This window comes from Mugil cephalus, chromosome 4, assembly GCF_022458985.1.
Source record: "Mugil cephalus isolate CIBA_MC_2020 chromosome 4, CIBA_Mcephalus_1.1, whole genome shotgun sequence".
Classification (NCBI taxonomy): Eukaryota; Metazoa; Chordata; class Actinopteri; order Mugiliformes; family Mugilidae; genus Mugil; species Mugil cephalus.
In genome coordinates, this window is record NC_061773.1 from 649,942 (window position 1) to 665,644 (window position 15,703).

Here is a 15,703-nt window from a genome sequence, read left to right on the forward strand (position 1 = left end):
GCCAAAATATGACGTTGGATTACAATTATCAGTTCTTTATTAACATTATCAGTTTTGCATTCTTTTTTGCATTCATTGATCGATTGCTGTTGCAGGTACTATGCAGACATCCGGCAGACTATCTCCGCCAGTGACCAGGAGATGAACTCTGCTCTGGCTGAACTGTCCAGGGTGAGGGCAGTGACACATATCACAGCCCACAGAATAGAGAAATGCCACTGTGACATCTCATGCAAATGCTTTCTGTTTCAGAACTACTCTGGAGAGCTCAACTATCTAGTGGCACTGCATGAGCTGTACAAGTACATCAACAAATACTACGACCAGGTTTGTTGATCATTCATACAAGTACTTCATAGCACAATGCAAATACATGTTGGCGTGCAATGTGGACGATGGCTTAGCCACATGTTTTACACCGACCACATTAAAACCAGAAACAGGAAAAGTAATTGCTGGGAAACTTTGAGACCTGGCATTTGTGTGGATATTACTTTACAACCATCCAGTTGGCTAATCCACAACTCTCATCGATCCCGTCCTGCCTATCACCTCTACTCTACCCCCAACTTCCACACCCACTGAGAAGACCAGCCCTATGACTGTGACACCTGGCCAGGTGAGAGCACAGCTGGAGAAAGTCAAGGCAAGTCAGTAGGCCCAAATGGTGTAACCCCCCAGGTCCTGAAGACCTGCGCTTCACAGCTGACTGGCATCCTGCACTCCCTGTTTAACTTGAGTCTGAAGTTGGAAAGGACAAAGGTACTATGGAAAGCATCCTACATAGTACCCTTGCCAAAGAAGCCCATCCCGTCTGACCTGAACGACTTCAGACCGGTTGCACTGACGTCACACGTCATGAAGGTCCTGGAGAGACTCGTCCTGGCTCAGCTGAGACCCCTGGTAGCCTCTGTCTTGGACCCTTTTCAGTTTGCATAACGGCCTCATGTTGGTGTGGATGATGCTATAATCTACCTGCTGGAGTGAGCTCACTCTCACCTGGATGGTGGGATGGGCACTGTGAGGATCATGTTCTTTGATTTCTCCAGTGTTTTTATACCATTCAGCCCTTTCTGATGAGTGAGAAGTTGATGGGATGGGTGTCAGCTCCTCCACTATCTCCTGGATTGCTGATTACTTGTCTGAAAGGCCTCAGTTTGTGTGGACTCCCCGTCAGACACTATTATAAGTAATGTGGGGGCACCCCAGGGGACTGCCCTATCTCCATTTCCGTTCACTCTGTACACCTCTGAATTCTGAGGGCCCTTTCACATCGAACGAAAAACACTCTGATGTTGATGTATCTGCCTGTTAATTCTGATTTGGCACTGATTTGGCCTGTCAGACTGTATCATTGTAGAAGCTTCAACTCAAAAACAGAGCAAAGTTTTGGTCTACTCCCATGAAGACTGATCTCTGAAGGGCAGAGATTTTTGTTCATTGTTTTTCAATCAAACAAATCAAATGTGTTGTTAAATGATGGCTAATAGAAGTGCATAGGTGAATTAGTCCTACGTCATGTTTGGGAAATTGTACCTATTGGGGAATGCACGTGTGACTGTGTTTATATACAGCTTGTATAGCAATATTTTTAACGATCATGGCAGCGCACTGGCAAGACCGTGAGATCTGTGAGCTGCTCTGCATCTGAGGAGAAGAAGAGATTTAGCGGCAGATATGGGGCTCTCTGTGAGACACAGTGATGTATTCAAATATCAGCAGCCTTTTGAAAGAGCGGGGGTTTGACCGGTTGATTCTTCAGGTCATCAACAAACCGAAAGCGTTGAAAACATATAGCTGCGAACAGTAATGTCGGGGTCCAAGCACGTCGGCCATCGGCCTTAAGCCTTGACGAGACGTTTCGAGTGAATCAGCGAAGGATTGGTGGAAATACGAGCCGACTTCCTGGTTGGCGGTGATTTTGATTGGCTGTAGCGGGCAAACTAAATCGAAATTGAAAAATCCAACTCCTAACTTTTGTGCGGATCGGTCTGAAGATTGACTCTGCTGATTTGCGTGAGAATTGGACAAAATTTGCGACCCGTGAAACTTTTTAAAGGTTTTTGAGAAAATCCAAATTCTTGCAATTGCTTGAAAGGTTTTGCCAGATCCTGAAAGGGGACATTCCACAGTATCAGCAAAATTTACTCTGAAATCCTAACACGTCGAGAGAAAAGAGCAAAAATGCAATTTGTTAATTCGGCGGTTGGTTGGTCTTCGGAAGTCAAAGCAGCGCCAAGATACGAGCAAACTTCCTGTTTGGCGTCGTCATCGCCGCAACAACGATTGGCTAACATGAAAGGTTGGCATGAACTATATATGGGGCACCCCACAGTACCTGTGGATGTCACAGAGTCATTTCAAATATAAACTCATCAAGAGATATGAGTAAAAACAATGTTTTTCTAATTACAGCACCCCCTAGAGGTCAAACGACCCCAAATTCATGTTGTCCACTTGGGACAGGGACACGATACATATTGCAAAATGTGATATCAATATCTCACACTTTTGCCAAGATATGAGCTCACATCGAAATTGGCGCCTTCACCGCTGATTTCGATTGGCCACAGCAGGCTAACGAAGTTGAAATTGAAAAATCCATCTCCTAACTTTTGTGCGGCTTTGTCTGAAGATAGTCTGTGCGGATTTTCGTAAAAATCACAAAATTTGCGACCCGTGAAAACTTTTAAAGGTTTTTGACAAAATCCAATTTGCCAGAAAATCTATCATGACGCATTATGACATCATAGGGTAGGCTGAACTCAGCATGATCAAAGGATCACAAAGACCTCGTTCGTAACTTTCGGGCATACGGTCCAACTTAGACCTGTTGGTGGCACTAGAGTGTATTGACTGGCAACATGTAACTCAGGCAAATTAAGTATACAACTGTCCTTAAACTATGCAAAATTTCACAACTTTTTACCATACGGTTCTATGGGCTGTCAAAGACTCTCATGGTGGAAGACGGAAGAATAATAATAAATATAGCTGCGAGCAGCATTGAGGGGTCCAAGCAGTTATGGATTCCATACAGCAAGATAACGCCATGGGGGAGATGCAAAAAGTCAGCGGTACATATGAAAAGAAATTAGAAAAAAACTGAAACGTGCTGCCTTTGAGCTCCCCTTGGTGGGAGTGATGTGAAAAAAATGGGCCAGCAGTGGTTCATATGAAGAAACAGTAGATAATGTGTTGTGTTTGAGCTCCCCCTAGTGGGAAATGAAAAACAGTTCAGGTCTAAATCCAAACACATCAAGACTTGAAGTGACATGAGGGCATGTGACATTTTTGCTACCTGCAGCGCCCCCGAGTTGCCCAATGACACCAAATTTGGCATGTGTCCTAGGGGCGGGGTCTGGAGACATATTGCTAAATTTCATTTCGATACATCAAAGCGTTCCCGAGATATGATCTCATATCCCGTTGGGCCCAAATGTGTGGCTTTTGAGCTTCCCCTGGTGGGAGAGATGTAAAACTAAATGGGCCAGCAGTGGTTCATATTCAGAGACAGTAGAAAATGTGTGGTCTTTGAGCTCCCCCTAGTGGGAAATGAAAAAATGCAATTAATTACAGCGCCCCCTAGTGGCCGAACGGCACCAAATTTGTTGTGCCTACTTCGGTAAGCTATGTGCAAGAATCACAATGGGTTCCTCGCACCTTCACTGCTTGGACACCAATAATATCACTGACAAAAACAATGGGGTTCCTGCAGCTTCGCTGCTTGGACCCCCAATAACACTAACAAAAACAATGGGGTTCCTGCGGCTTCGCTGCTTGGACCCCCAATAAGAAAAAGTAGAATCACAATGGGTTCCTCGCAGCTTCGCTGCTTGGACCCCAATAACACTAACTAAAACAATGGGGTTCCTGCTGCTTCGCTGCTTGGACCCCCAATAATAATAATTATAAGAAGAAGAAGAAAACGTAGAATCACAATGGGTTCCTCGCAGGGAAGCTGCTTGGACCCCAATAAGAAAACATAGAATCACAATGGATTCCTCGCAGCGAAGCTGCTTGGACCCCAATAAGAAAACATAGAATCACAATGGGTTTCTCACAGCGAAGGTGCTTGGACCCCAATAATAGCAAAAGGTAGAATCACAATGGTTTCCTCACTGCTTGGACCCCAATAAGAAAACATAGAATCACAATGGGTCCCTCGCAGCGAAGCTTCTTGGACCCCAATAAGAAAATATAGAATCACAATGGGTTCCTCGCAGTGAAGCTGCTTGGACCCCAATAAGAAGAAGAAGAAGAAAAGAAAACATAGAATTACAATGGGTTCCTCACAGCAAAGCTGCTTGGACCCCAATAAGAAAACATAAAATCACAATGGGTTCCTCGTATTGAAGCTGCTTGTACCCCCAATAATAATAATAGGAAGAAGAAGAAAACGTAGAATCACAATAGCAATTAACAATAACAATAGGCTGGACTCGACAATAACAATAGGTTGGACTGGAGGGACAACAGTGATGCTGTGTAGAAGAAGGGCCTGAGCAGACTCTACTTTCTCAGGAAGCTCAGGTCTTTCAATGTGTGCAACGAGTTACTGGAGTCTTTCTACCAGTCCGTTGTTGCCAGTGCCCTGTACTTTACTGTGGTTTCTTGGAGTAGTACCAGCAAAAAAGACATCAGTAGGATCAACAAATTGATCCGGAAGGCTGGACATGTAATTGGTAGGGAGTTGGAGACATTTGTCTCATCAAGCAGCAGGAGGATACTGGATAAACTGCTCTCCATTATGGACAATCCATCTCATCCAATACACCCAACATTAGAGGGACGGAGGAGCTCATTCTCCAGCTGACTGATTCAGCTCAGCTCCTCGTTGTATGACAGCTCATCTTTTTGTAACAACTAAGCTACCAATTAATTTCCCACGTGGACCATTAAAGTCTGTTTAAGGTTGTTCATTATTTCTTCCATGGGATAAATAGTATCAAGAATATATTTTTTTATTATCCTTTATAATTTCCAAGGTTCCTAAAGCTAACTGTAAATTGTCTTTTGACACGCAGTGGAATGAGGCAGAAAGTAGGAAAGACAGATCATAAATTAAAGTTAATACACACTGGGGACACATGAAGAAAGCGTAGGCTTTTTTTCACTTTGTTGATGACCTAAAAAATGGACCAGTCAACCCCCCACTCTTTCAAAAGCCTGCTGATATTCGAATAAATCACTGTCCTGCAAAGTGTCCGATATCTGCCCCTGAACCTCCTCTTCTCCTCACGGATCTCACAGTCTTGCTAGATCACTACCATGATCGATTAAAAAAGTTCCATAACGCTATACAAGCTGGATATCAACACAGTTGCACATGCATTCCCCAATCGATGCAATCGGTGCCATTAACGATCGCGTAACAACACATTTCATTTTTTTGATTAAAAAAAAATGGATAACAGTCTCATCCCTTTTATGGGAGTAGACCAAAACGTGGGATGATCCACAGAGGCCCCTCCCCTCAACTCACAGGACCCAAAGGCCTCCACTAGCAACATTCTGTTACCAGACACCACAGGACACCCTCAGAAGGCCCATGTCCATTCGCTGATGAGTCACAACTGTTTTGGAGACACAAGCAAGACCTACACAATGTTAGGAAGGTGGTCATAATGTTTGTTCAATATATGAAGCCATGTTACAAAACCATTGCCATTTCATAGACAGTTGCTGTGATGAGTCTGTAACCACCCAATTCTGTGCAAATCACAAAATCACTGATGTTTGGTGTGAATAACTCTACATGTTTAGGATCAAGGATGGCTGCGGATAGGATGCCACATGAGTATGTGTCCTCTGTAACAACCAGAGAGGATTCTGGGAATGGAGGTTGACCGTTGTGTGCCTAGTCTGACATGGATTTTTGCTGACAATGTACAATTTTGAACAATTTTTTTTGTGAAATGCTAACTGAAACTCCCATGATTTGATTATGATATATACATTGTTTGCTTCTCTTTATTATCTTCTCGCCAGATCATCACGGCGCTGGAGGAGGACACCACAGCCCAAAAGATGCAACTTGGCTACAGACTGCAGCAGATCGCGGCCGCTGTGGAGAATAAAGTTACTGACTTGTGACAGAGGAAACACCTGAACTAAAAAAAAAAGGAGATAGACAAATGGTACGATAAACAGATTCTTCTGCCTGTCCTCCTAGGAGGAAGAAGGAGAGTTTGGAGATTCAAGATGGCATTAAAATTCACATCCCCAGCACCTTTTTTTTGTGGTATCTGCCAAGGATGCTTTAGTGAATTCAGTCTGGATGCTTTGAGGACAGCACACAGAAACTGAACATACCTGGATGAAGATGGGACTGTGTTAACTTCATGAAGAAACACTTGTTTTATCTCTACAGAAAAACTTGCTAGAGTCGAATCTAGAGTTGCAGAAGAAAAGCTTCTCCACTCCACAGCCAGCTGCCCTGATCTGAAGACTGTTTAATTTTATCTCCTTGTTTTCCCTTTCCCTTCCATCAGTTTTATGAAGCAGTACCTCTTATGCCTTGTGTGCTCCTTGTGTATTGTGATCTGTGAATGTGTGTTACTGTGTGCAGTCCACAGTTGTCTTGGTTATCAGTCTACATGCTGTATCTTTTTGGTTTCTTGTACAAAGCAGGGAATTAGGGGGTTATATTTGCAATCCTATGGCAAGCAGTATTTTTTTTTTTTTTTTAAACACAGAACACTGAACCTCAGCTTAATCTTTCCACATTTTAGAGTGAAAACTTGGTCAAAGCTTGCTTAAAGCAGTTGCCATAGTTCAATAAGTTTGTACACACACACATTTGTTGTTCATTATGTTATTTGTGTGACATTGGTAGTCAGGGTGTGCTTGTTGGCCCGTTTTAAAGGTACTTCAAAGTTTCACTGAGGGTTTTTTTTCTGGCTTTTATAGGTAATCATGTGGAAGTCACTGGAAAGAAGTTGAAATTAAAGTGCAGTCAACTGCAATGTTTTATTGTGCATTTCTATTTTGTGCATGCTTTAACATTCCCATTAGGTTATTAAATCACAGCTCAGATTTAATAGTTAGCACAGATGATAACACCCTGCACATGTGTATGGCTTCAATTTCTACTGCTTCAGCAGGTGTGATCGGTGTTAACACACTGTTCTTCTTCCAGATAGATCACAGAGACTTTTTTCTACATGTTTCTCTGATGTTTTTCTTAATTAAATGATAAAAAGTGGTATGGGCCTTAGTAAGAATGGATATCATTTGTCTGATGCTGGTCTTCTGTTGGACTTTGTTTCTACTAGATTGTATTGTACTGCTCTATTGCTGTTGGGGTGGGGTCAAACATCCCAGAGGTAACTCTGTGAACAGAGGGAGGGTAATTGGTGGAGAAACCGTCTTGTATGGGGACAACTATATTTTCACAAATGTGCAGTTTTTAACACACACACACACACACAGCTGGACCCTCTTTTACAAGTACAAGAATACAACTTTGCTTTCCGAGTTTGTCAAGAGCTGAGTCCGAACAACAGACACCTCTCAAAAAGTAATATGGTTTAATCCCCAGCTCTAATTTTCAGTGACCAAAAGAAATTACAGGGGATACTATTTGGAAATAGCCTATGGGTTTGACATTACTAACATAACATAACAGCAACTAAAGACTCATCAACATTTTTTTCCTGCCATACACTTAGTTTCAAATGAGGTGAAACTTTGATGATAAAGACGCACTGTCTAAGTGAAAACTACACACAGTAAACGTTGTTAGACTAAATTTGACAGTGTAGAGCAGGCTCTGCAAGGAGCAGTTTAAGGATGTTTCTTATTTGTTTGTTAATATCATTGTACATACTAGTCTGATTTAAAACTGTAAACTGTAGCGATTTAACCTGTTAAATAAAAGAAGGTGGAAATTCTCACAATGTAATAAAAGATTCTTTAAATTAGGGTATTTGGAGATGTTTTTTTTTTCTTTCAAAAGCCTATCTGCAAATTTGACTCCCTCCGTTATAATGTGCATGTATTGTATTTAGACTTTTTTGCACCCTACATTTTTCTATAATGTAGGGTGCATATAACCACCCCCATGTTTCATAGAGGGATAATGTTCTGATGCTGGAATGCAGTGTTGGTTCATTTCAAATAAGGCCCCTCTCATTTAAACCAAACAAATCCACTTTGTTCTCCAACTCCAGGTTGTTACAGCTGCACCAAGTCACCAGCCGGTCTATCTCTGTCCTGTATCCACCTGCAGGTGTAGGTGGTCTCATCCCTATCAGAGATGAGCCTGATAAGGGGGGTGTCATCTGCACACTTCAGGAGATTGACAGTCTCATGACAGGAGGTGCAGCTGTTGGCATCCAGGGGCGAAAGGACACAGCTGAGATGTGTTTTCCCATCCTCACATGCTGTCTCCTGCAGGTGGAGTCAGGCACATTCAGCTGGGGGTGTTTGTCCTGTAGTAGTGATGGAACATCCGTGTTGAAGGCTGAGCTGAAATTCACAAACTGGATCATGGCATAACTTGTGGGGGAGTCCAGATGCTGGACGATGAGGTGGAGAAACGGGTTGACCTGTAGGTAAGCTACAGGGGTCCAGGAGTGGGTCTGTTAACTCCTTCAGGTGTGAGAGCACAAGGCGCTCAAAAGACTTAATTACCACCGTCAAGTGTAGACAGAATAGAATAAAAAAAGAGTGGACAAAATTAACTATATTAAAGAAACCTCAGTATATTATACATCATGTAGCATTGTTCTACAGCACACAACAACCCCAAAAGTAAAAACAGTATTAACCCTTTAACATTCCGCTGGGTCGTATATAAGACAGCAGTAGCTTTTTGAACCAATCAGAGCTCTGTTCGCAAGTTGTGTTTGAGTAAATGCTGCATATAATATGTCATTTTCTTCTGATTTCATTGATAAAAGTCATTATAGGATTCAGCCAACACAACCAATACATTTTTAAAAAAAAAAAAATTCAGATAAAACCCAACAACTCCTTTTAACTGTGTGTCAACTTTAATTACTCAAGAGCAATACCACTAAAGCCTCAGTCCATGCTGCCCGCAGACACTCATTGTTGTACTGCTCTCCAGCCTTTCAACGAACAAACTGCCTCCTGCTACAGCCAAATATTTCAAATTTTGACTCATCAGTCCAGGGCATCTGCAGCCATTTTTCTGCACTTTCGAGGGCCAATAAACTTGATGTGTTGCTCACCTGCTGCACCAAGTTTACTGGCCCACCACTGCGTTTTTGATTCTACAAAATTCCTGACTTTGGACATGTGTACCTTGAAGGACTGATGCTGGTTTGAAGGCAAAGGGTAGTAACACCAGATATTGATGTGATTTAGATTTTTGTTATTTGTATGCTCACTTTGCATTTTTGATTAAAAAAAAATCAACTACCATTATTTATACCTTTTTAAAGCATTCTTAGTTTGCAGCATATTTCGCCACACCTGCCTAAAACTTTTGCACAGTCTCTCTCTCTCTCTGTGTATATGTGTATATATTATAATAATATGTGTTGCAGTGGACTGTCTGCTTTCTTCTTTCTTCACCTTATATTGTAGGACCATACCCAGGAAGCAGGAGGCAGCATCCTTTGCCAACAAACACAAAAGGTTCAAAATGGAGTAAGCAGTGCGACGCGGGGATCCTACTCAATGTAATTCCACATTCAAACTGAAAAATCTCCGTTCCGGGTGAAATCCAAGACTTACAGAAACCGCGGGCAGATCGCCATTGTTTTTTTTCCGTTACTGTAACTAGCTGCGAAGAACAGGTAACTATATGCTACTCGCTAGGCTAGTCGACTTAGCCGTAGCGGTTAGTGCTAATCTCTGTATCGACAGCTGCGAACCATAAACATTTGCTTTCCTTATTTTCCAGGTAATGATAATGTCAATGCGTACCAGAGTCAAGCTGACCTCTGTCGTTAGCTGTAGTGGTATCGTTAGTTAATGAGAGTGTTGTTGAACGTGTTGTATGAGCTACCAGCTAGCAACATTTCTATGACTGCTTTTCTTCCACTTCGTTTTCTCTGCTTGTTTACGGCACACTTAGTTCATTTTAAATGCTGCGAGAAGTCCTGTAACACGATGTTGATCGGTACACTTATCAAATGCAGATTATCTTCATACACTGTCCACCATTCTTTAATTAGCTTAATTCAACGAGTAGGGCGTGCCTCTGTTTATTCTTTTAGCTTGCCATGCTTGTACTGACTAGCCATTCTGTTATGCTCATAAACAGTGATGATTTCACAGCCATGCTACTGTAGAATCTCTTTGTAAGAGTCATACAAATATAGTGTGTATTAAAAATCAGTACATCCAGCTGTATACAGTGGTATTGTTGCCTGTAATATCCTAAGTGTGGTGTTGTCGTTTCTCTTAATACAGACAGTAATGGAGCCATCAGAGCAGTCCGGCCCGGATTCGGGTTCTCAGGATGTCAACCCGCTCTTTCTGCAACAGCTCAGAGAACTGGACATCCCTGAGGAAGCAGCCAAACAGGTGTGACAGTACTGTCAGCATGGGCATCTTATTTCTACAAGTAATTGTGACTGGGAATGTTAAAAGTTTCTGAGGACTGGTACAAGACCTGTGGTGATAATGGTACTTAAAATGTATGTAATGTTTTGCCCTGTCATGTAACCAATCTGTGTAGTTCCATGTGGGCAACTAATTAAACTTTTCATTGAGTGAATGACAATGGCAACATCAGTGGTACATTGTATATATTGAAAACCTTGCTACTCAAGAGCTTCCATTTTAGAAAATGCAGGTCTCTGACGCTACATGCTGAAGTTGTTGAAATTGTGAAATGATCTCTTGAAAATTTTTGATGCATTATGTCTTCAGTAATGGGTCCTACCAGGATTGTCTTATGATCTTGGCCTAGAATGTCATCTAAAACAAAACAATCTCTAAATGACTAAGCTGATGAAGAGAAATAAACAAGGAGTCCTCAATTGTATTATCTGTATTTTATTTTTCATCCAGAATTATAAATTTTAATAATCCATTGTATCACTGCTTTGATCACTGACCCTTTTCTCCTCAGGCGCTCCTGCACACTCGGAATGTGTCTGCCGAGGAGGCGGCCATGTACTACTTCAACAAACTGGAGAATGAGGTGCCCATAAGCTAGCCTTAGTCCCTACAGGTACACATTGGTACATTAGACCTTGTGGAGTTTGTCCAAAGCCAAAGCTCAGTGTCTCTTTGAATCTGCTTTGATGTACAGGAGGAGGGCGATGATGATCTCATGTTTAAGATGGTGTTTGTGGTGAATATGGACCTTGCTATGGGTGTTGGAAAAGTAAGTCCTGCGAGCCGATGTGGGAGTTGTGCTTTCTTCCCTTCACTTTCACCACTAAATAACACTACTTTTCATCCTCCAAAAGAAAAAGGAATTGTTTGAATATTCCATGTTACATTAGATAGAATGATGATCATTTGGTGCTGAAACAAAGAACGGTCTTCCTCAGACTTTTTCAACATGCTAGTTCCATCCTCCAACTTAATGGGCTTTGTAATCTAAAAGCAGTGCATTCAAATTGGTCAGAAACAGCACACATAAGAAATCTCCAGTACTGCGCTGAAAACTTAAGTCCTGTGTGTTTGTACAGGTAGCAGCCCAGGTTGGCCATGCTGCTGTTGGTTTATACCAGGCTCTACAGGAGAAGAACAGCTGGAGGGAGATGGCCTGGAAGTGGGACCACAGTGGGTAAGGCCTGTTCAGTATGTTAATTGTCTTTGTTTATTAGCCATTGTTTTTTTTTTGATGACGTGTTCATTTTCTTGTCTGTTGTTTCCTAAGTTTAGTTTTTTACATACTGTACTGTACTGTACAGCCAGGAGAAATGCTTCCTCCTGACTCGTTTGGGCAGTTGTCGCCCTATGGCACACATGTCAAACTCAAGGCCAACTGTACTAAACTTGGGAGTCCTCCGTATTCAATTAAGACACCCAGATAATGTGACTGGAATTCGGTTTTCTCCGGCATGTATACATTTAATCGGACTACAACAGGATAACGCATGTGCACATGCTTCATAACGACTGCGCTGGCGTGTGTCCCTGGAATAAAAGCATCCAAGGAATCTGGTTGCAGAAGAAGAAGGTAAACACAGCCGGTAGAAGAACCACTTGAGGGATAGTGTATATCTTACTTGCACCAGCGCGCACATTACGTAGGATATTCAAAAAAGCTGAACTATTGTCCATCTGGTAGTAGTTTGAAATGCCGGTCTGCTACAGGAACGACTCTTGTTTATTATATGACGTAATAGGTCAACCAGACAGGGGAATGTATTAATATAGTATTAACCCACTGAAAAGACACATATCGCCACCTAGTGTGGAGGAGGAGGACATATTCCCATCAGTTATTCGATTTTCTTCCGCTGCATGTAAACTGGGACAAGGACTGTAGTCACAAAGTCGAATTTCAAGCATAGCTCAATTAAGTTCTGCATGTAAACGCACTGGTTGATATGCTTCCATGGTACAGGGTTCTCCACACTTTCACTGCTCCATTCTTGGCTTTCTAGTCTTTTTCCACCATTTATTATAATCTGACTAAATCCATTGTTAACATTAATGATAAAATGTAAATGTGTGTGGTACTGTTTCAGGGCCAAGAAGGTGGTGGTCCAGGGCACCAATGTAGCTCATCTGCTGGAGCTGCAAGCCCTAGCCATGAGCCTCAGCCTGCCCACTTACCTGGTCCAAGATGCAGGACTTACCCAGGTGTGAACTATTTTGTCTCTTGTGCATTTGTCAGTCTGAGGCATCAATAGTGTGAAGCAAGGTACTGCCATATTATAAATGTTTTAAGTGTGACTTTGTCATTGTAGTTCAGTTCCTTGAATCTATGTAATCCATGGTAGAATCTGAGCTCTAAATGCACCTGTCTTGTCTTTGGCAGGTGGAGTCTGGTTCTCGCACTGTGCTGGCCATTATGGGTGAGGAGGAGATGGTGAACAATGTCACTGGCAGTCTGAAGCTGCTGTGAGGGTCTCAAAACTACAATGGAGGCATTAGTCTGCAGTACCACAATGCAATCAGCAGAGGCCAACATTTCCCAGCAGCATGGAGAGTCTTGGCATGCAAGAGTGTAAAACATTTATCAAAAGACTTGAAGCGAGGGAAAACACCAGAAAACAAACACTCTCAGCCATTTGCTTCCCTTCTTATTCTTTGTCTGAGCCACTCAGTCAGCCTTTAAATGCAGGAGGGGATAGGCAGACTTGTTCCTGACTGATGAACAACACAAAGGCAGTTGAATTTCCTTTCCCTGCTGAGCTTTCTCCATTTTGTGTTTATCAGGCCACCTACAACAATCTTAATTAAGATTAATTAACAATCTGTCTAATATTTGGCTGCTTCAACCAATGTGGTAGTTTGCTTAAAAGAAATGGCAGTACACTGTAGACTAATGCATTATGTGTACAGTTATACCCATATCAGAAGTAGTATTTCCCTGTTGTATTCTTTACTCCTTAGTGAGGGGTAACTTATTAAACGATAGTATGTGAACACTCATTGTTGACGTCTTAATGATTTTGTCTGCACATATTCTCGTAAAGACCCCTAACCTCTATACTTAATGACACCACTTATTGATAAATTGCTATATTTTGTATATATGTGCCTGTTAGAGCCATATTGTATCATCTGTTGTGTGCCATCCTAAACAACATCCACCGTTACTGGACTCTGTTATGCTTTCGTTTTCTTTAAAAATGACCCAAGTTATGATGTTTGTATTCTTGGGTAGAATTTGGCAGTGAGGGGAGGTTCTGTGTAGTCAACATGTTATGTAGTAAAGGTCTGGGTTGGGCCTAATTTTATGCGAATTGACTGCCTGCAGTGGATGGTAGACCATAATGAATTTGAGCAGTTTTTGGACACGGATGAGTAGAATAGTCTTAAATTGTCTTGCACTCCACTAACTCTGAAACAGAAGGAGAATAATGTGTGAGCTTTCTGTCCTGTATCCATGTTATCGCTAACAAATTTTTGTGGGCATGAGCTGCCACAGCATGCTGTATGAAATGTATATTTGAATAGACCACTGGGGATCCCAAAGTTATTTCAGTTTTGGTAACATGTCCATGCTTCAATACCTCCTGTGTTATGCAGTCATTTGTGTTAGTGCTTCAGACTGTGGACTATTAAAATACCTCTAGATTAAGTAACACATTGTCTGGGTCATGCTTTAACTGTGCACAATCAAAGTACATGGTTTGAACAGCTGAAATGTGTTCAGACACGGACCAGGGTGGGGGAGGGTTAACAGCTCTGTTGCGCTGCATGGTAGAGATGTGAAATTCGCGAAATGAAACTTTTGACCAGCTCTTTAAAACGAATTATGGGAACCAAGTCACAGTTGCAAGCTGTTCTTTTTTTATTTCTTTGCTTATTTGATATGCAAATATGTTCAAGGAGTCACTTGAGGTGTCTACACTTCCTTCATGTGAGTGCCTCAGTATGCAGCAGTCTCAAGAAGGGGTCTTAAAAAGACAAAATGAGGCAAGGAAAATCTTTGTTTTGACAAAAAGCATTGCTGACATAGTAGTGAACATAACTATTTTCCCAGCAGTTGACCTGGGATTCAATTCCAGCAAAGACCTTTCCCGAATTTCCCACAGGATAAATAAAGTATTAATCCATCTAGAAGCAATCAAATCTTACACTATCTTTCCTCCCAGTGATTTTCCAGATAAATTAAGTTATCCCCACACTGCCATCTTTAAAAACAAAATATTAAAACGAGATGTGTGAAGGGAGCAAGATCTTGTTGATCCCACTTTCAAATGGAACGCAAATCCCATCCTTACCATATGCCTTTTTTTCCACGCAGTAACAACAAATATGGCCTTCAGTCTTAACCATGAGCATGCTATGTGCTGTCATAACTTATTCCAGTGATCGCGTTTATAAATGGCAACAATGGCGCAAAACGCGCCGTAGCGCAAATACAATAACATTGTAACAAAATATTTAAGTCAAGTGGCTTCTGGGGCGTAGGTTTATTTATTCTTCACATACTGGCTGGATCGACACCTTTTATCAATGTATAGTAACTATCCATATGGGAAAGGTGGAACTCTTACGTAAGGGACTAGTAATAGTACCTACAGCCACAGCCAGCACAACCATGCCCCCGCGTCTCAAAACATGACAAATAAAATAAATAAAAACAACACAATGGCGTCGCATCGGCGTGAATCTTTCTTCATAAATATCACAGTCAAAATTTATTTACACATACATCTGTTAAATGGTCGTTTACTCCCAACGGCTCTGTCTGTAAATCCACTATGTGTAGTGGCGATGCCATTGTTTCTTTTTCTACTGTTTAGATGATTTTATTATTAATATTATGGCTAGCTTCCAGAAATCGGTTGCTATGGTTTTCGTTTATTGAGTCGCTCTTGTTACATGGTCCCTTTTTGTGCTTTGTGCCAGTGTGGGAAAAGATTTTTTTCGGCAGCAGGGAAGACAAGTAGGAGGGACCAGTATTAACAAGATGCAGCCCATGAGCACTGGTCAATTTCCCTGTCCAACCCCTCACCAGATGCTACCAGAGCGTCACCTCATCCTCCATATTTTCTGACATACCGGTAGGTGGGGCTGACCCAGTGGGCTAACCCTGCCACTGGTGTCCCTGGAACTGGGCCCCGGAGACCCCGTGTAGCTAAAA

The 15,703-nt window shown here is 41.9% G+C and overlaps 2 protein-coding genes across 4 annotated transcripts in view; both read left to right on the top strand.

Annotated features, from left to right (window-relative positions):
• plxnb1b (plexin b1b) overlaps window positions 1-7,925 on the top strand; it is a 143,469-nt gene extending 135,544 nt beyond the window's left edge. Inside the window, exons 37-39 of one of the 2 annotated variants that reach the window (XM_047582957.1) lie at window positions 96-171; window positions 253-327; window positions 5,992-7,925. In XM_047582957.1, the coding sequence (XP_047438913.1) occupies window positions 96-171; window positions 253-327; window positions 5,992-6,096 (256 nt within the window). In that variant the 3' untranslated portion in view covers window positions 6,097-7,925. Of the gene's footprint in view, window positions 1-95; window positions 328-5,991 lie in introns of both variants that reach the window. The other variant, XM_047582956.1, reaches the window with a different exon arrangement.
• Window positions 7,926-9,553: 1,628 nt separating this feature from the next.
• Window positions 9,554-14,195, top strand: si:dkey-19e4.5 (UBA_like_SF and PTH2 domain-containing protein). 2 transcript variants are annotated; one of them, XM_047583851.1, is made up of 7 exons: window positions 9,554-9,770; window positions 10,390-10,503; window positions 11,054-11,125; window positions 11,237-11,311; window positions 11,622-11,719; window positions 12,630-12,744; window positions 12,923-14,195. In XM_047583851.1, exons 2-7 carry the CDS (start codon window positions 10,396-10,398, stop codon window positions 13,007-13,009), a joined length of 555 nt encoding a protein of 184 aa, XP_047439807.1. In that variant the 5' UTR covers window positions 9,554-9,770; window positions 10,390-10,395; the 3' UTR covers window positions 13,010-14,195. The 2 variants fall into 2 exon arrangements, with proteins under 2 accessions (XP_047439807.1, XP_047439808.1); XM_047583852.1 differs by having other exon boundaries at window positions 9,572-9,653.
• The last annotated feature ends 1,508 nt before the right edge of the window (window positions 14,196-15,703 follow it).